The sequence below is a fragment of the Natrix helvetica genome (assembly GCF_964273705.1).
Source record: "Natrix helvetica genome assembly, chromosome: 5".
In the NCBI taxonomy this organism is placed as follows: domain Eukaryota; kingdom Metazoa; phylum Chordata; class Lepidosauria; order Squamata; family Natricidae; genus Natrix; species Natrix helvetica.
In genome coordinates this window covers 89,185,930-89,203,749 of record NC_138551.1, presented here as the reverse complement: position 1 = coordinate 89,203,749, position 17,820 = coordinate 89,185,930, and the positions used below count along the sequence as shown (strand labels likewise).

Below are 17,820 nucleotides of genomic sequence, written 5' to 3'. Positions count from 1 at the left end.
AGCATTGATTGGGATCCATGTAATATATAGTCTATTATGTACAGAATATACTTTGCAACAAGACCACTGTAGAATAGAATAGAATAGAATAGAATAGAATTCTTTATTGGCCAAGGCTGATTGGATACACAAGGAATTTGTCTTTGGTGCATATGCTCTCAGTGTATATAAAAAGACAAGGTAGATTCGTCAAGAATCGCATTGGGTTACTTCTGCCCTAGGGGGCCATCTGTAAGCTACAGGTTATCCCAAAGACAGCAACATAAGGAATAATGGCCATCTCTTAATGTGCCCATGTGTCACCATTACCATGCAAACTACACAGGCTACCAGATGTTTTTTGAGGTGTAATTCAAGGTGCTTGCTGGTGGTTACCTTTAAAGTCCACCATGGGGTTTTCTCATTGTTTTTGCTCACGTTAGGGAGAATGGGTGTGTTCCAGTTCCAACGGGTGTGCCTTTTTTATGAGGCCTAAAAAGTGTGCTTTTGCTGTCATTGCTGCTGTCATTTGAAACAGCTTCTCCCAGAGATATGGAGGACACCTACTCTCCTGAGCTTCCAAAAACTCTGTAAAACCTGGCTTTCGGTCCCAAGCTAGGGTTACTGTGGCTTTTTGCAGGGAGAATGTTGTATTATGCTGCAATGACTACTTTTAGTGTAGACTGTTTCTTGTACTGTCCTCAACCTTTCAAAAACCTACTGTTAGTATTTATGGGACTGGTTTTTTTTTGCACAGACTACCTTGGAGGGTTGACATCAATCTTGCGAAGTGAAGTGAAAGCACTTCTTCTACCACCACCACCACCCATCCTTTACTTTTCAGCAAACTAGGAAGGTCCCTTTGGAGAGGCTTTCCATGCCCACATCCCTACTGTGCACTGTGGCCTCTCTTGCCTGAACATTGTCTAGGCTGTGGCTTTTTTCTCTTTGTTCCTCTCAAGGATATTCCCACAGTCCATTACAGCTTTTGAAGTTGATTTTCTTGATTCACTGATGCCAGAATGGTTGGTTTTGTTTATTGCTTTGTTTATGTTTTATTTTGTGCTCTATTTGAGGTCATTAGAAATTATGTATTTGGAGTGTAATGCAACTTACAGTACAACCTCATCGAAGGGGGAAAATTCTCCATTTAGTAGACAAAATATGCTACACTATGCTATGCTCTTCTATGCTATGCGCTATGCTATTCTATGCTCTGCTATTCTATGCTCTGCTATTCTATTCTATGCTATGCTCTTCTATGCTATGCTAGCAACATTTCAATTCAATGGACTTTTACTTAAGGCAAGGGTCTTCAACTCCCAGATCATTGCCTGGTACTGGGTCAGGGTCCATTGGGAACTGGGCTGCACAAGCAGTGGATGAGCGTGCAAAGCTCCATTTATGCAAGTGGAAGGTGTGTACACGAAACTAACCCCTCTCCCCCCCCCACCGCCACCACCGCTGGTCTGCAAAGCCAGAAAGGGGACCACTGACTTGAGGGACTTCAGATGCAACATACAAAATTTGATCCTCCCTGCAGGGTTTGTTAGATTAAAGTTTTACTGTTGTTGTTTTTTTGAAAGAACAGAACACCTCCTCCCAAAATAATCCATTTAATCCAGATTTTAGTATATATTTCTTTCTGATGCCCATTTTGAGTAGATAAAGGTAAAATAATGGCTCTCTTTATTTACAAATATCTTGTTCCAAAGATCGATCAATGCAGTTTGGACAATGCAGTATCTAAACAATAAAGGGTATGTGACAAAAGGCAAGTTACAAGGACAGACTTAAGGAAAAAGTAGATGTTGCTGGTATCAGCTAGTTTTTCATTAAGGTTCAGGACCATGGACAGCAATTCTGCAACTGAAGTTCAAAAGAAAAATCCCAGCAATGATCTGAACTAATTTAAAGTTGTTTATACTAAGACAGGAAAATATTTTTGGATGCTTTGTACCCTCCAAAACTGGGGTGTTTTAGGCCTAGTTTATTTTTGCTCGTTTTTGGCCTTTTCTGGATAGATTTAGAGTTGAAAAGTAATGTGGGTTGAAGGACACAAGTAACATATAGTCTGGAAGAGATAGAAGCAGAAACCAATATACTATAAACTATTAGGAGTTGCTTTGTTGTTAGCAATATCAGTGTCCCGGTTTCAAAAATTTACAAGGGATGGGGTGGCTCAGTGGCTAAGATGCTGAGCTTATTGATCAGAAAGGTTGGCTGTTCGGCGGTTTGAAACCCCAGCGCCGCATAATGGAGTGAACTCCCATTACTTGTCCCAGCTTCTGCCAATCTAGCAGTTCGAAAGCATGTAAAACTGCAAGTAGAAAAATAGGAACCACCTTTGGTGGGAAGGTAACAGCATTCCATGTGCCTTTGGCATTTAGTTATGCCACCAGTTTAGTTATGCCGGCCACATGACCACGCAGACATCTTCGGACAGTGCTGGCATTGAAATGGAGATGAGCACAGCCCCCTAGAGTCAGGAATGACTAGCACATATGTGCGAGAGGAACCTTTACCTTTTCAATAATTTTAAAATTAATTTAGACCATTTACAATATAATCAGTAGAATTCATTCACATTGTCAAGCGCATATGGGAAAACCAGTCAAAACCTATTGTTTTATTAGTAAATTATATGTAAGAAATCATTTATTTTCAGATCATAATCTTTGTTACAAGAAGCAATTTGGGTTTTTAAAAATTTCACTGTGTAAATATCTGCTTAGAAATTCTTGTTTCTGTTTGTTTATTCATATGTTCCATATCCAGATGGCAATGGAGGAAGAATTAGCAGCTATTGGGAGAACATTGCAGAAGGATTGCAAAAGCTTAAATGAAACAAGAATTGATTATTTATCAATTTGTATAAATATGGTGGCTTTATTTACAGGAAAGCTGTCCAAACTAGGCAACTTTCGGACTTGTAGATTTCAACTCTCAGAATTCACGAGCCAGCATGTCCCTAAGTCTTAAATGTGTCAGGTGTTGGGTACCCCTGCTTTATAGCCTAAAATCTTGTTACCAGGTTAATACCTTTAGTCCAGACTGATTTGTATGACTCACCTGACACAATTGTATAACCGATACCTCTTGGCCGCCCTTTGTCTTGATCAATTGCAGTTATAATGCGCACAGTTGTACCCTGGGGACACAAAATAAAAGAATAGGCACTGCTGAATTTCCAATTCATATATTGTTTACCATTGTTGCTAAATAGTTCCATACCTAATCCCCTTATATTTCATTTCTGAATTTTAAAATCTTATTCCCATGCTATTTATTATTTACTATTCAATATCATGAACGAATGCTGGAGAGAAAAAACATTTACTTCTACAACATTTGTAAAGAATACAGGGAACAAAAAAAACCCCACCATCCTACTTGTATTTCCAAAGGGAAACATTGCTAGCTATTGCCAATAGCTATCGTGTACAATTTGAGTCTCACTCTCTTATCTATATCATGCAGTCAACCTGGTCTAGTGGTTAGGGCACCAGGCTAGAAACCAGGACGCTGTGAGTTCTAGTACCACTTTAAGTATAAAAGCTGGTTTGGTGATCTTGAATCAGACATTTTTCCTCAGGCAAAGTTGTTGTGGAGGAAATAGGAGGAGGATGGAGTATTATATATGCTCACTGCTTTGAAGTATTAAAGTGGGATAAAAAAATCTAATATCTCTCTATGGTTACAAATGTAAATATAGATCTTAAGGTAACATTATCCTGACTTCACCTACATACTAGACCTACTCCTGCAAACCAACACAAGGAATTGAATGGTTTTATCTTTTAACAGACATGGTGGCTCAGAGGCTGAGGCACTGAGCTTGTCAATCAGAAAGGTCAGCAGTTTGAATCCCTATCTCCACATAACAGAGTGAGCTCCCGTTACTTGTCCTAGCTTCTGCCAAGCTAGCAGTTCGAAAGCATGTAAAAATGCAAGTAGAAAAATTGGAACCACCTTTGGTGGGAAGGTAACAGTGTTCAGTGCACCTTCGGCATTGAGTCATGCCGGCCACATCCCCATGGAGACTCCTTCGGATAGCACTGGCTCTTCGGCTTTGAAACGGAGATGAGCACCGCTCTCTAGAGTTGGGAACGACTAGCACATATGTGCGAGGGGAACCTTTACCTTTACTATCGTTTAAAACCCTTGTGAATGTGCTCCCTGAAGAATCTCAATTTCTTTACCACTTATCAAGTGGCCAGTGAACTGTAGCTGGAACCAGGTCACCAAGGTGAGCATGTCTATTGCTGTTTAAGCTTTGCTTCGACCTTATTTATTTATCTATTAATCATCATGTAGCTGCCCATTCCATGAAAAGTGACTTGGTTCAATTTCATCTTGGGGGCTGGGGTGGGGGTGGGGAACCCCAAACAAACATGACTGGAAGTAAGTACATTTTTCCAATATATAAGCAAATTATCGGTATTATAGTGTTTAGGGCTTCCAGTAAATGGTAACATAATAATGTTCATGTACTGTGCATGTTCTGTGAGATAACTATTTATCATTTTTATGCAGCACAGGAATACAGAGATACCACAGTCCATCGTAAGTTATTAATTTACTTACATATACAAATTATATGCTGCCTGATGTCGAATGACTCTGGCAGCTTACAAGTAAGAAAAAAAATAAACAGTAACATTTTTTTTAAAAAAAACATAAAGGGCCCAAAGGCAAACATAAACCCCAAAACTTCATTAGCATGGGAGCTATCCAAATTTGGGGGGAGGTTATTATTCCAAAGGACAGATGCTGTAAGAGGGAAGGAATATGTCCTGGGGGGGTCCTTTAGATGACACTGTTTAATTTATCGGGCATGAAGCGTGTCCATCCTGTCTGATCTCATCAAAGAGACAGAAACAGCCAGAAACAGCCAGTCCTTCAATGTAAATCTTGTCAACCAAACAGCAAACACTAGTTGTAACTAATCAGGCCAGAAACACTATAGGGCATTGCACATCACAACAACTAGACACAAAGACAGTTTCCCCCCCGAATGCCATCACTCTGCTAAACAAATAATTCTCTCAACACTGTCAAATTATCTACTAAGACTGTATTACTATTATTCTTCTCTTCCCTCCTAGTACCTATCTCTTTCCTAGTACCTATCTCTTCCCACTTATGACTATAACCATGTTGCTTGTATCTTTTAAATTTATATTGTTTTATTTGTTTCCTAGTATAATTTGATTGCTTATTAGTAACCTATGACTATTACTAAGTGTTGTATCTTATGATTCTTGATGAATGTATTCTATTTTATTTTTCTTTATGTACACTAAGAGTATATGCACCAAAAACAAATTCCTTGTGTGTCCAATCCCACTTGGCCAATAAAGAATTCTATTCTATTCTATTCTATTCTATTCCATTCCATTCCACACTGCATCTATTCTATTCCATTCCATTCCATTATACACTGCATCTATCCTATCCTATCCTAATTCTTATTCCATTCCATTCCAGTCTTCTCTTTGGAACAATTGTTCTTATATCTTTGCAGAAGAGTTAGGATATACATTAGGTTGAGAGGGACAGTAGTAACACCGAGAGGGAGAACTATGATTCCAAGCGCACACTGTTTTTGTATTTAAAATTCACCTATGTCATGGTTTTTACTGCATATTGAGAATTATGGTCCATCCATCTGACCAGGATCAGAATGAAATACCCTAAAGCCATTAACAATAAAACACCATTCTAAGTATTATATTTACCGGCAGAGTCATATAACCATTCCTCAACCAAGATTTACAGGTTGCATCTAATTCAGGACCTTGTAAAATTTAACTCACATCTCTTTAAAAGTGGGACTTGTCTTACCTGGAATTAAAAGGTCTGGGCATAGAACAGAGAAGTCCATAACAATGAACTGAATGACAAAGGCTCTATTTCATCTTCATTGTTTAGATGAATAAAAAGTACATTCAATTTTTGCCCCATGACAATTCTATAAAATAAATTAGACCGAGAAACACTTACTGGTTCAAAATTACTCAGCAAGTTGTCTAGTTAAGAGTGGACTTAAAATGGGGTTTTCTGTGCTTTTGTCTAATGTTTTAGCCCACAGATGTCAAACTCGCCACGTCAAGTTGCCGTCACATGACATTTAATGACACTTTCTCCATTCGTGGAGCTGGGGTGGCCAAGGCCTGCATATGACCCATCTGGCCCGTGGGCCGCCAGTTTGACACCCCTGTTTTAGCCACCATTTATTTGAAAATATTTGACTGAAGAGTCCCCAACATTCACATCATCATTACTTAAAAGGTAAAGGTAAAAGTTCCCCTTGTACATATGTGCTAGTCATTTCTGGCTCTAGGGGGCGGTGCTCATCTCTGTTTCAAAGCCAAAGAGCCAGCACTCTCCAAAGATGACTCCATCATCATGTGGCCAGCATGACTCAATGCCGAAAGCACAGGGAACACTATTACCTTCCCATCAAAGTGATCCCTATTTTTCTACTTGCATTTTTTATGTGTTTTCAAACTGCTATGTTAACAGAAGCTGGGACAAGTAACAGGAGCTCACTCCGTTACATGGTGCTAGGGATTCAAACCGCTGAACTGCTGAACTTTCTGATCGACAAGCTCAGCGTCTTAGCCATTGAGCCACTGCGTCCCTCATCATTACTAAGCTATAACCTTGCCTCCCCCACCCCAATCCTGTAGCTTCAACATCTTTCTTCACCTTGCAGCAAGATGGGTGGCAAACAAATTTAATAAATAAAATACATCTTCCCGCATAAACTATACATTTTCTCCTGAGGTCGTGTTTATCCAACAAATATCTTCATTTATGCACACAATAGTGATTAATTTAGTGTGAACACATTTGTGATCTCAAGTGGTTGGCTGGCCCTGCCTATCCCACCCCTCTCCTCCCAGAAGCCCCCACACTGCCCGTTTTGGGTGCAGGTAAGTACAGGGCGGGTGCAGAGGTTTGGGGAGGGTGAAAAAAGGGCCTACCGGAAGTTCATATAGGCCGGAAACAGGCCCATTTCTGGCCCCCAGAGGGCCTCGGGAGCCTAGGGAGGCTGTTTTCACCCTCCCAGAGGCTTGAGAAAAGCCTCTGGAGCCCGGGGAGAGCAAAAACACTCCCCTGCCATGGTGTAGGAGACCACCATGGCCACGTCCACCCAGCAACCAGGCAGAGAACTCCTTCCTAAAATTTTTGAAGCCAACCCATTTCCAGGCACGCAGCAAAGCCCTTATATTTGAACTGAAGTTTGTCAGGAAATTTCTGGCATAAAAAAAAACAGAAGATGACAAGTCACACTTTTTACACTGCTGCTGAAAAATTAACATGGACATTGCCCATATAGTCAGCAGAGGTTGACCTTAGTCCGAGAGAATTTTTACCTTTCGTACAGAACAAATATTCTTGTTTAACATCTACATGAAACAACTGGGTGACATTATCCCTCATTGGTATCATCCAAGATTTTAGCATCTAACAAAGTTTTGAGCAGGTGAAGCTGTTGAGGTACTGACTTGATGTCTGGAGGTTATTTCAATCAATTAGTCAGAATAGAGCCGGAAGGACCTTGGAGGTCTTCTAGTCCAACCCCCTGCTCAAGTGGGAGACCTCATATCATTTCAGATAGGTGGCTGTCCAGTCTTTTCTTAAAAACCTCCAGGGGTGAACGTCTAAAGAAAGTCATCCAGGTCAGGTTTGTCCCAAAGATGCTTCTTCAAGAGGCAACTGGATTTTCTTGTTTTTCTTTGAAAACGTTTTGCTTTTCATGCAAGAAGCTTCTTCAGCTCTGGCTTGGATGGTGGAGAATGGGAGGATTTATATGGCTTGCCAACAGCTGGTCATTTGCATTCTTTTAGAGAGTCATTTGAGGCCACTTGGAGGTCTGTCTGTGTCCTAGGAACACCTGAGTAGTGCAAATGTGTGTGGAGCCTTTTTGAAAGGACTGTGAAACACCTTCAAAGAAAAACAAGAAAATCCAGTTGCCTCTTGAAAAAGCACCTTTGGGACAACCATGACCTGGGTGACTGAGAATCTCCATAGACATTTAACTGTGCACATTGGGATGAACACTCTTTGAATGGTGCGGGAGTATGAATGGTTTTCCAGAAAAATTGCAGACTATAGGAACCATTTGCGCTTCAATTTGAGATGCAGATAACAGAGACTCACTCCCAACAGCCTGCTCCTATATTCAACAGTGAAAGAATACAGGGCCTCCTGCAGAAAGCACAGCTCTACCACACAACCCTTTTAGTAGTTCCAAGAAGGCTACACACCCAAACACATCTGAATAGAAGAGTGAAGAAATTATATTACGAACCACACAATATGGCCATCTCATAATAAATGTGTTGCTGTATAATATTATCATTTCTGGGAGAAAGGTTTGGAGATATACGACCTGGAGTGGAGTTAAAAGTGGAACAGCCTAGAATCCCTACGTAGATATAAGCGGACTAAGCCCAATCCTTGAATTCTGTTGATGCTTCTCTATTGGGCTTGGATGCTATCTAACAAAATGAAATTCAATGGTGAAAAACAGTAAGATTCTACATTTAGGCAAGAAAAACAAAACACACAGGTACAATATATATGGTACCTTGCACAATAGTAGAAATTGTGATAGGGATCTTGGAGTCCTAGTGGACAACCATTTAAATATGAGCCAGCTGTGTGCAGCAGCTGTCAAAAAAAGCCAACACAGTTCCAGGCTGCATAAACAGAGGGATAGAATCAAGATCACGTGAAGTGCTAATACCACTTTATAATGACTTGGTAAGGCCACACTTGAAATACTGCATTCAGTTTTGGTCACCATGATGTAAAAAGATGTGGAGATTCTAGAAAGAGTGCAGAGAAGAGCAACAAAGAGGATTAGGGGACTGAAGGCTAAAACATATGAAGAATGGTTGCAGGAACTGGGTATGTCTAGTTTAATGAAAAGAAGGACTAGGGGAGAAATGATAGCAGTCTTCCAGGGATGGGTTTCAACCGGTATGGACTGATACGGCCATACGGGATGGTGAAATTTAGCATGCCTTCCCATACCCATTGGTCAGGAGGCCCCATACCAGAATGCTCCCTCCCCTCCTTCACTCTTTCACTTGCCCCGCCCATCCTCACCATGCTGCTGAAAAGTTCTCAGAAGAAGAACAAGAAGAAGAAAGAACTGGTGAGTGGCTGGGGTGGGGAGGAGGATGTTGGGGAACAGGGAAGAGGCAGAGGGGCTGCTAGAAGAGTGTGCTTGTGCACAGGCTGTGAGTTTTAAAAACATCTGAGTGAATCCAGGAAGAGGAAAGAGGCAGAGGGGCTGGAAGAGTGTGTGCTGTGCACAGGCTCTGAGTTTTTAAAACTTCGAGTGAATTCAGGAAGAGGGAAGAGGCAGAGGGGCTGGAAGTGTGTAAGGTGGTCAGTAATGTTGAAGACCGGCAAGGACAGCCATATTTCCTCTGTAAGTAGCTGTTTTCTTGTTTTGTGTATTTATTTTATTCTTATTTAAATAGTAAGTGCACAAAATAATAATTTCCTTTTTTTATATCTTCTTTTTTGTAGGTCATTCTTTGGGGCAAAGAATTCAGCAACATCAACTTGGCCATTCCCACTGAGTCACATGACTGCCAAGCTACTCTCACCTGGTCACATAACTGCCAAACCACTCCCATTCAGTCATATGACGGCCAAGCTACTCGCACCTGGCCACATGATCACTAAGCCACTCCCACCCAATCACTTGACCACCAAGCCACTCACACAAAACAGGCCACACCTACAGAATAGGTTCTAAAAAAATGTAAACCCATCACTGCAGTGTTCCAATATCTCAGGGGCTGCCACAAAGAAGAGGGCATCAAACTATTCTCCAAAGCACCTGAGGGCAGCACAAGAAGCAAAGGGTGGAAACTAATCAAGGAGAGAAGCAACTTAGAACTGAGGAGAAATTTCCTGACAGTAGGAACAATTAATCAGTGGAACTTGCTTCCAGAAGTTGTGAGTGCTCCAACACTGGAAGTTTTTTAAGAAGATGTTGGATAACCATTTGTCTGAAGTGGTGTAGGGTTTTGTGCCTAAGCAAGGGCTTGACTAGAAGATCTCCAAGGTCCCTTCTAACTCTGCTATTCTATTCTATTCTAATTCCAAGCAGGTGCTGTTAGTTGTACATAAGGTGTTTTAGCAATAAATTAATTGGACTTTCACATGTGGACCACATTCTTTTGTGTAAGACAGGAGATCTGGCATTGCATTTCTAAATTAATATTCTGTTTTAAGAATATTAATCGTGGCGACCAGAACTGCATTAAGTTCTGGTCGCCACGATATAAAAAAGACGTCGAGACTCTAGAAAAAGTGCAGAGAAGAGCAACAAAGATGATTAGGGGACTGGAGACTAAAACATATGAAGAACGGTTGCAGGAACTGGGTATGTTTAGTTTAATGAAAAGAAGGACTAGGGGAGACATGATAGCAGTGTTCCAATATCTCAGGGGTTGCCACAAAGAAGAGGGAGTCAAGCTATTCTCCAAGGCACCTGAGGGTAGAACAAGAAGCAAAGGGTGGAAACTAATCAAGGAGAGAAGCAACTTAGAACTGAGGAGAAATTTCCTGACAGTTAGAACAATTAATCAGTGGACAAAGTTGCCTCCAGAAGTTGTGAATGCCCCAACACTGGAAGTCTTTAAGAAGATGTTGGATAGCCATTTGTCTGAAATGGTATAGGGTTTCCTGCCTAGGCAGGGGGTTGGACTAGAAGACCTCCAAGGTCCCTTCCAACTCTGCTATTGTATTGTATTGTATTGTATTGTATTGTATTGTATTGTATTGTATTGTATTGTATTGTATTGTATTGTATTGTAAGACATTAAACACTAATACAGTTTGACAGCACCATGGCCATTTGCCAAAGCAATCCAGAAAGGCAAACCTCAAAAACATATTGAAAAAAGGAAGGATGGGATAAATTTTGAATTAGAAGTAATAAAGTTTTAAGAGATACTTTCATCCTAACAAGACTTTTTGTGAGCTTCTTGTTCCTTAAGAAACAATTTAATATTGTTGGTACAAATGGTACATCTTTTTATGAATGCAATAGTAAGAAAGAAAAGGATGTTTTACTTTGAATGATCATCTGAATCCAAATTTATCCAAATGGGATATTTTCCATTTATTATATAACATTCCCTAAAGATTAAATTCAATCTCTGTTTGCTTAAGGGCCACCATGTTCACTTAATGACAACCCCACTCCAAAAAGGGTCACAAAATCAGGCACAATCACATCGTGATCTGCTTTATGATCATCACAACGTACTAGTGACATTGATGGCTCAATTACGGTCATAAGTCAAGGACTACCGGTACTCAAAACCTTGTGCTCACAAAACGTCTGAAGTGGCTGGAACAACTTAAAGCACAAAAAATTTAAGTGGTTTGCACACTACTGCAGTCACTCGAACAAGAATACTGAATTCTTCCCTCACAGGGCAGGGTTGGGAAAATTTTAAAAAATCTGCCCAATTCTTCTGCTACAATAATACTCCTGCTGAGAGGCAGGAGGGGGTGAAAGGGAGAAGAAAATTTGTTTCAATGTTTTTACAGAAAGAAAAGGGACGTGCTAAGATCTTTTTTAATAAAGTCTTGAGCTTCTAATAAAGCAGTCGCAGGAAGTATAAAATACGGAGGAATTAACTTAGAGACCGCAAGCCTTTGGGGCAAGGACAGCATAAGTCAACTAATTCTTCTGACTGAGTGTGTGTGTGTGTATACATTGTACGTGTGTGTGTAATGCACTTGTGGAGATATACACACACACACACACACACACACACACACACATATATATATATATATACACACACACACACATCCACAAGTGCACTTTACATACACATACAATGTATGCCTACACACACACACAAACAAATGCACACACAAACACACACACACCTATCTATCTGTCAGTCTGTCTATGTCTATATTTATTTCTATATCTTTATCGCTCTCTCTCTCTCCACTGTGTATGTATGTACATATGTAAGTACTGTGTGCGTATGTATGTGTATGTATGTATGTGTGTGTATGTATGTATGTATATACATACACACATACACATATATACATACATACAACCACAAACTTTACATACACTTTACATGCACTTTACATACACATACAATGTACACACATATGTATATATACATATTCACAAATGCACTTTACATAAATTTGTGTGTGTATCCACAAGTGCACTATTTGTGATGATACTAATAGCTGAAGGTAAAGGTAAAAGCCCACAGGTGTCAAACTCACCATGTCACATTGCTGTCACATGACATTTCATGACATTTTTCCCATTCGTGGAGCTGGGGTGGGCATGGACTGCATGTGACACATCCAGGCCATGGGCCTCCGGTTTGATACCCCTGTTTTAGCCACTCTACCATTTATTTGGAAATATTTGACTGAAGAGTCCCCAACATTCACATCATCATTAGTTAAAAGGTAAAGGTTCCCCTTGCACATATGTGCTAGTCTTTCCCGACTCTAGGGGGCGGTCCTCATCTCCGTTTCAAAGCCGAAGAGCCAGTGCTCTCTGAAGACGTCTCTGTGGCCGGCATGACTAAATGCCAAAGGGGCACGGAATGCTGTTAACTTCTGACCAAAGGTGGTCCCTATTTTTCTACTTGCATTTTTACATGCTTTCGAACTGCTAGGTTGGCAGAAGCTGGGACAAGTAACGGGAGTTCACTCCTTTGCGTGGCGCTAGGGAATTCAAATCACTGAACTGCCGACCTTTATGATTGACAAGCTCAGCCACTGAGCCACAGCGTATACAATTAGTATAAACAATATTTCTGTTGTTCACAATGGACATTATCCCTTTTTTTATCCTGCTGAAGTTTGTAAACAAAGTAAATTTGAGCTTTTAACTGGAAGCTCAAACCTGATTTAGGAGAGAAGCAGCATAGCAAAAAATAAAATATGTATACACTAGGCCTGGCAGTAGGTCCATTATATTTTCTTTTATTAATTTCTTGAAAATGCTTGCCTCCCTGTATATTCATATATTTTTTTTGGTAAGCACTAAATTGGATGGAAGTTATGTGGCCATACATGAGCGCTATTTTCTGCAAATACACTAGTTGCATAGATTTTACATTATATATGCAGTGTTTTAAGAAAGAAAGAGAAAATAATAGCTTGACATTCATCCCATTTCTCTGTAACTCAATATCAAAACCTTTATTATGGCCTACGGGTCAGAAAGCACTACAATAAAATGGATAGAACTGTAATTTTAATAAAACTTAAAAATGAAGTAAAATTACATAAAATATACTGCTTTAACAACTGTAGTAGAAATAGAAGTGGTAATCACAAAGCTGTGCTAAACTTCAACTGTAGGTAGGATGGACACAACAAATGATAGCATTAAATCTGAAACCTGGAAAGATATGTGAGGATCCCGATTAGATAGAAGCAGTGACAAATAGACATAGTTCTCTTTATCAGGATAGTTCTTTAAAATGAGATAAATATATATCTTCCTTCACTCCCTCCAGAGAGAGCAATTAAGGAACATATGGCTTAGGGATTCCACAGAGCCAATCTCCACATGGATAGGAGTCCGGCTGAACGGGATTGTTTTAAATGACAATCATCTGTCTGAAATGGTGGGCTATGATGGCAAACCTATGGATGCGTGCCACAGGTGGCATGCAGAGCTCTCTCTGTGGGCACGCAAGCCATCGCCCCAGCTCAGCTCCACCGTGCATGCGCCCCCTCCACTGGCCAGCTGATTTTGGGGTTGCGTGCGCATGTGTGGGAGTGGGGGTCGCACACACCTGCAGGGGGAGGGGGTCGTACACACAAGCTTAGGGAATGGGGGAGCACACTGGGGTGGGGGCGCTGCCCCCCTCCTGCCTGCTTTTGGTCCCAGGAGGCTGCAGGGAGGCCTACTAATCCCAAGATGGAGCACAGGAGGGGTTGCACACTCATGCGTGGGGTGCAGGAGGGAGTACTTAGGGTGTGGGGCACACATGCACAAGGGGGAGGGGAACATGGGTGGGTGTTGAGCTCGCATTGCATTATGGGTGCTTTCGGCACACAACGACAAAAAGGTTAGCCATCACTGGTGTAGGGTTTGATCTAGAAGACCCCCAAAGTCCCTTCCAATGCTGTTATTCTGTTACTTTGTCCGCACAGAAATGCAGAGGTAGAACATCCAATCTAGCAACATAAAATACCCAACAAATGTTTACAATTAAAATTTGAAGTTACATAAGATGATGGCACATGTCCATCTGACAATAATCCATAAACTGTAGAGGATTTAAGATGGTTTGAAAATCAATATCCCAGATACTTCGACACCTAATGGACAGATATTTTTCAGGGGACGGGAGTTTGCTATTAGCTTTTGTTAGCCACATTGATTTAAAACGACCTCCGAGAATCGGTGGAGCCCGATCCAGAGGAGAAAAAATCAATTTCAACCAGAAATTAAGGAGATAAAAACCAAGTTCTGACACTCACAGAAGCCAGACCCACCTCTAACTGTAAAACAGCATTTTTAGTGCATCTTGGAACTACAAGTATTGCTCTTACAACTTTATAAAAATGCAGGCTGGAATACCACTAAGATGTTGAGAGGTGACTTTAACAAGAAAAACGGTTCAAGTTGCGGAAATAAAATGTGCCCCCTTCAAATAGAAGAATCTTAAGACAGCTATGGGATGCAGTAGCTCAATGGGTAAGATGCTGAGCTTGTCGATCAGAAAGGTCGGTAGTTCAGTGGTTCGAATCCCTAGTGCTGTGTAACAGAGTGAGCTCCTGTTACATTACAGCTTTTGCCAAACTAGCAGTTCGAAAGCATGTAAAAAAGCAAGTAGAAAAAATACTTTTTCAATGCTGTTGTAAATTTGAACGGTTGCTAAACTAATGGCTTTATGTCTAGAATTACCTGTAGACTCTTCGCAACCAAAATAATTGAGATTAAATAAGGATTTGTTAGGACACATGCAATAGGCCACTGTGTACAATATCTGGATTTTTCATCTGTCTTTTCCTTCCTCCCTCCCTCCCATGTTAAGGACTTGAAATTACAGCCTATTATCACAGTGAGAAGAGCAGGGAGAGAAGGGGAATAGAAGGGTGTCTTGGAAAGCTGCTTTGATAGCTATTAGAGGCAAGAAATCCTATTTTGCGCTCTTTAATTCCAATCAAAAGGCTGATATGAATCTCTTTGTAGTAATTTTCTGCAATTTATCCATTTCTTTCCTTTCTGCCAACTGATCAGTGATGGGCTGGATGTCATGCACTTGGCGGGGAAAATTAAGATTTGATGCAATAATAAAGCAAATAATGTACATGGATTTATACTCATTTTCTCCTGCTTTAATACAAAGTTACCACAACTCAGATATACTGTGGAGATAAACATAAGCAGATAAATAGATGTAATTAATTGGCCAAAAATGGGACATGGTGGCTTAGTGACTATGACGCTAAGACAAATCGGCAATTTGGCAGTTCGAATCCCTAGCGCCATGTAATGGAGTGAGCTCCCGTTATTTGTTCCAGCTTCTGCCAACCTAGCAGTTCAAAAGCATGTAAAAAATGCAAGTAGAAAAATAGAAACCACCTTTGGTGGGAAGGTAACAGCGTTCCGTGTGCCTTCGGCGTTTAGTCATGCCAGCCACTTGACCACAGAGACATTTTTGGACAGCGCTGGTTGTTCGGTTTTGAAACGGAGATGAGGACCGCCCCCTAGAGTTGGGAGCGACTAGCATGTATGTGCGAGCGGAACCTTTACTTAAATTGGCCAAGCAGAATTTCCAGACACCTTTCTTAATATTTAAATACCTTAAGTCAACCTAGGAAGTAGCATTTACATGAGAATGACAGATAATCACATTAGAAATAGTACCCAATCCTCCAGAGTTCAGTATCTCATTTATGCCAACATGCTGTAAGACATGTCTCATCCAGGGCTCTGCCTTTAAAAAACAATAATAATACAGACAGTTCATCTACTGCAAACACAGAAGATCAGAACTGCAAGCTTAAAATGTTCATTGACAAATCATGTTATTGGATGCTGTAAGATGAAAAACAGGCAAGATAAAAACTTCCAGATTATTATTTCATAGATACTTTAAAAATGATGGATGAGGGAAAGGGTTAGTTCACTTTGAGATGCAATAAAACAACTGCAGCTTATCATTTAAGAGAAATAATTCATTATAATATTTCTGGGCTTCTTCATTCTCAGAAATATTGAATCAATTAGATAGCAAATTATCTTAAAATTATGAAAGCACTTACAACATACTGAAAGACAAGTAAGTAACTGTCAGGTGTGAAAGACCAGGTTCACATGTCAAGGCCCAATTAAACTGATTTATACATAAACAACCTATGCACAGGAATTTACTCAATTAATGACTGGCACCTGCTTAGAGATAGATAAGGGTCCATAGGATTCAAGGGGGGTTGGATTTACGTCTGCTTGTGGCTATAGAGGGATTTTAAGATGATTCCTCTTTTAATTCCACCCCCAGGTTCTGCCACTCCTCCTACATCACCTTAGTGATTCATATAAATATCACATAATAATTCAGGAGGCAAAAGAATCAATAGTTCTAATAGGATAAGCATTTTTCATTCCTGCATGGCCTCTACTGACTTCTTAAATAACTCCCTAAAGGAAAAATATATGCCATTATTCATTCTCATTCCACATTGATTGTTTGAGTGAGTGAATGAGTGAATAAAGTAAAGGTAAAGGTTCCCCTTGCACATTGGTGCTAGTTGTTCCCAACTCTAGGGGACGGTGCTCATCTCCGTTTCAAAGCCGAAGAGCCAGCGCTGTCTGAAGACGTCTCCGTGGTCATGTGGCCGGCATGACTAAACACCAAAGATGCACAAAACACTGTTACCTTCCCATCAAAAGTGGTCCCTATTTTTCTACTTGGATTTTTGCATGCTTTCGAACTGCTAGGTTGGCAGAAGCTGGGACAAGTAACGGGAGCTCACTCTGTTATGCGGCGCTAGGGATTCAAACCGCCAAATTGCCAACCTTTCTGATCGACAAGCTTAGCGTCTTAGCCATTGATGAGTTTATAGGCACTATCTAACTTGCAGATAACCAGGTAGCTCACAATATAGCAAAAAATAAAAAGATAACACTGTATAAAATGAATAAATAAATTAATAATCTGGTCACTGAATAGATAAATATTTACAAAGCACACTACATGAGGGGATTCATTCAACCTAACCCAAGACGTAGGAGAATAGTCTGGTCTTTAGACTATATAAGGCCTTCTAGAACATCAGGTGGGAACCCAACAGATTTTGGGGAGAACCTTATTTCAGAGGTCAGGAACTTGACAGAGAAAGTATGTTTCCTGAGTCCTGAAAAGTGGCACTATTTAATTGAGTGGACTCAGAACAAATCAGCTCTGCTGAATATATACAACCTTTTTTGTTAAACAGATAATGTTAACCGGTTTAATCACAGAACATGATGTGGAAATCAGTCTGTGTAGAAGCTGCATACATTAAAGAGAAATAAGGCATATTCTGGGTAAGAATTTTACTTCACATAGATGTTCTCTTAATGGCCCTTCAATTCAAGTTGGAAGGAGGAAATAAAGTTAAGGTATTTGGTAACAACCTGGTAGGTAATGGGTAAAATATTCATAAGAAATGTCACATTTCAAACTGGATGCACATTTTCCAAGACTTTTGTTTCCCTGAGTGCTAGGACTGACAGCATTTACCATCATTTATTATCTATATTTTGAAAAAGTATCTATAGAAAAGCAGCATTCAAGAACA

The 17,820-nt window shown here is 40.3% G+C and overlaps 1 protein-coding gene across 1 annotated transcript in view; it reads right to left on the bottom strand.

Annotated features, from left to right (window-relative positions):
* The window catches only part of CDH23 (cadherin related 23), a 677,284-nt gene that overhangs the window by 407,639 nt on the left and 251,825 nt on the right, over positions 1-17,820 (bottom strand). Inside the window, exon 9 of the mRNA XM_081954507.1 lies at positions 3,052-3,130. Within this exon, the coding sequence (XP_081810633.1) occupies positions 3,052-3,130 (79 nt within the window). The remainder of the gene's footprint in view (positions 1-3,051; positions 3,131-17,820) is intronic.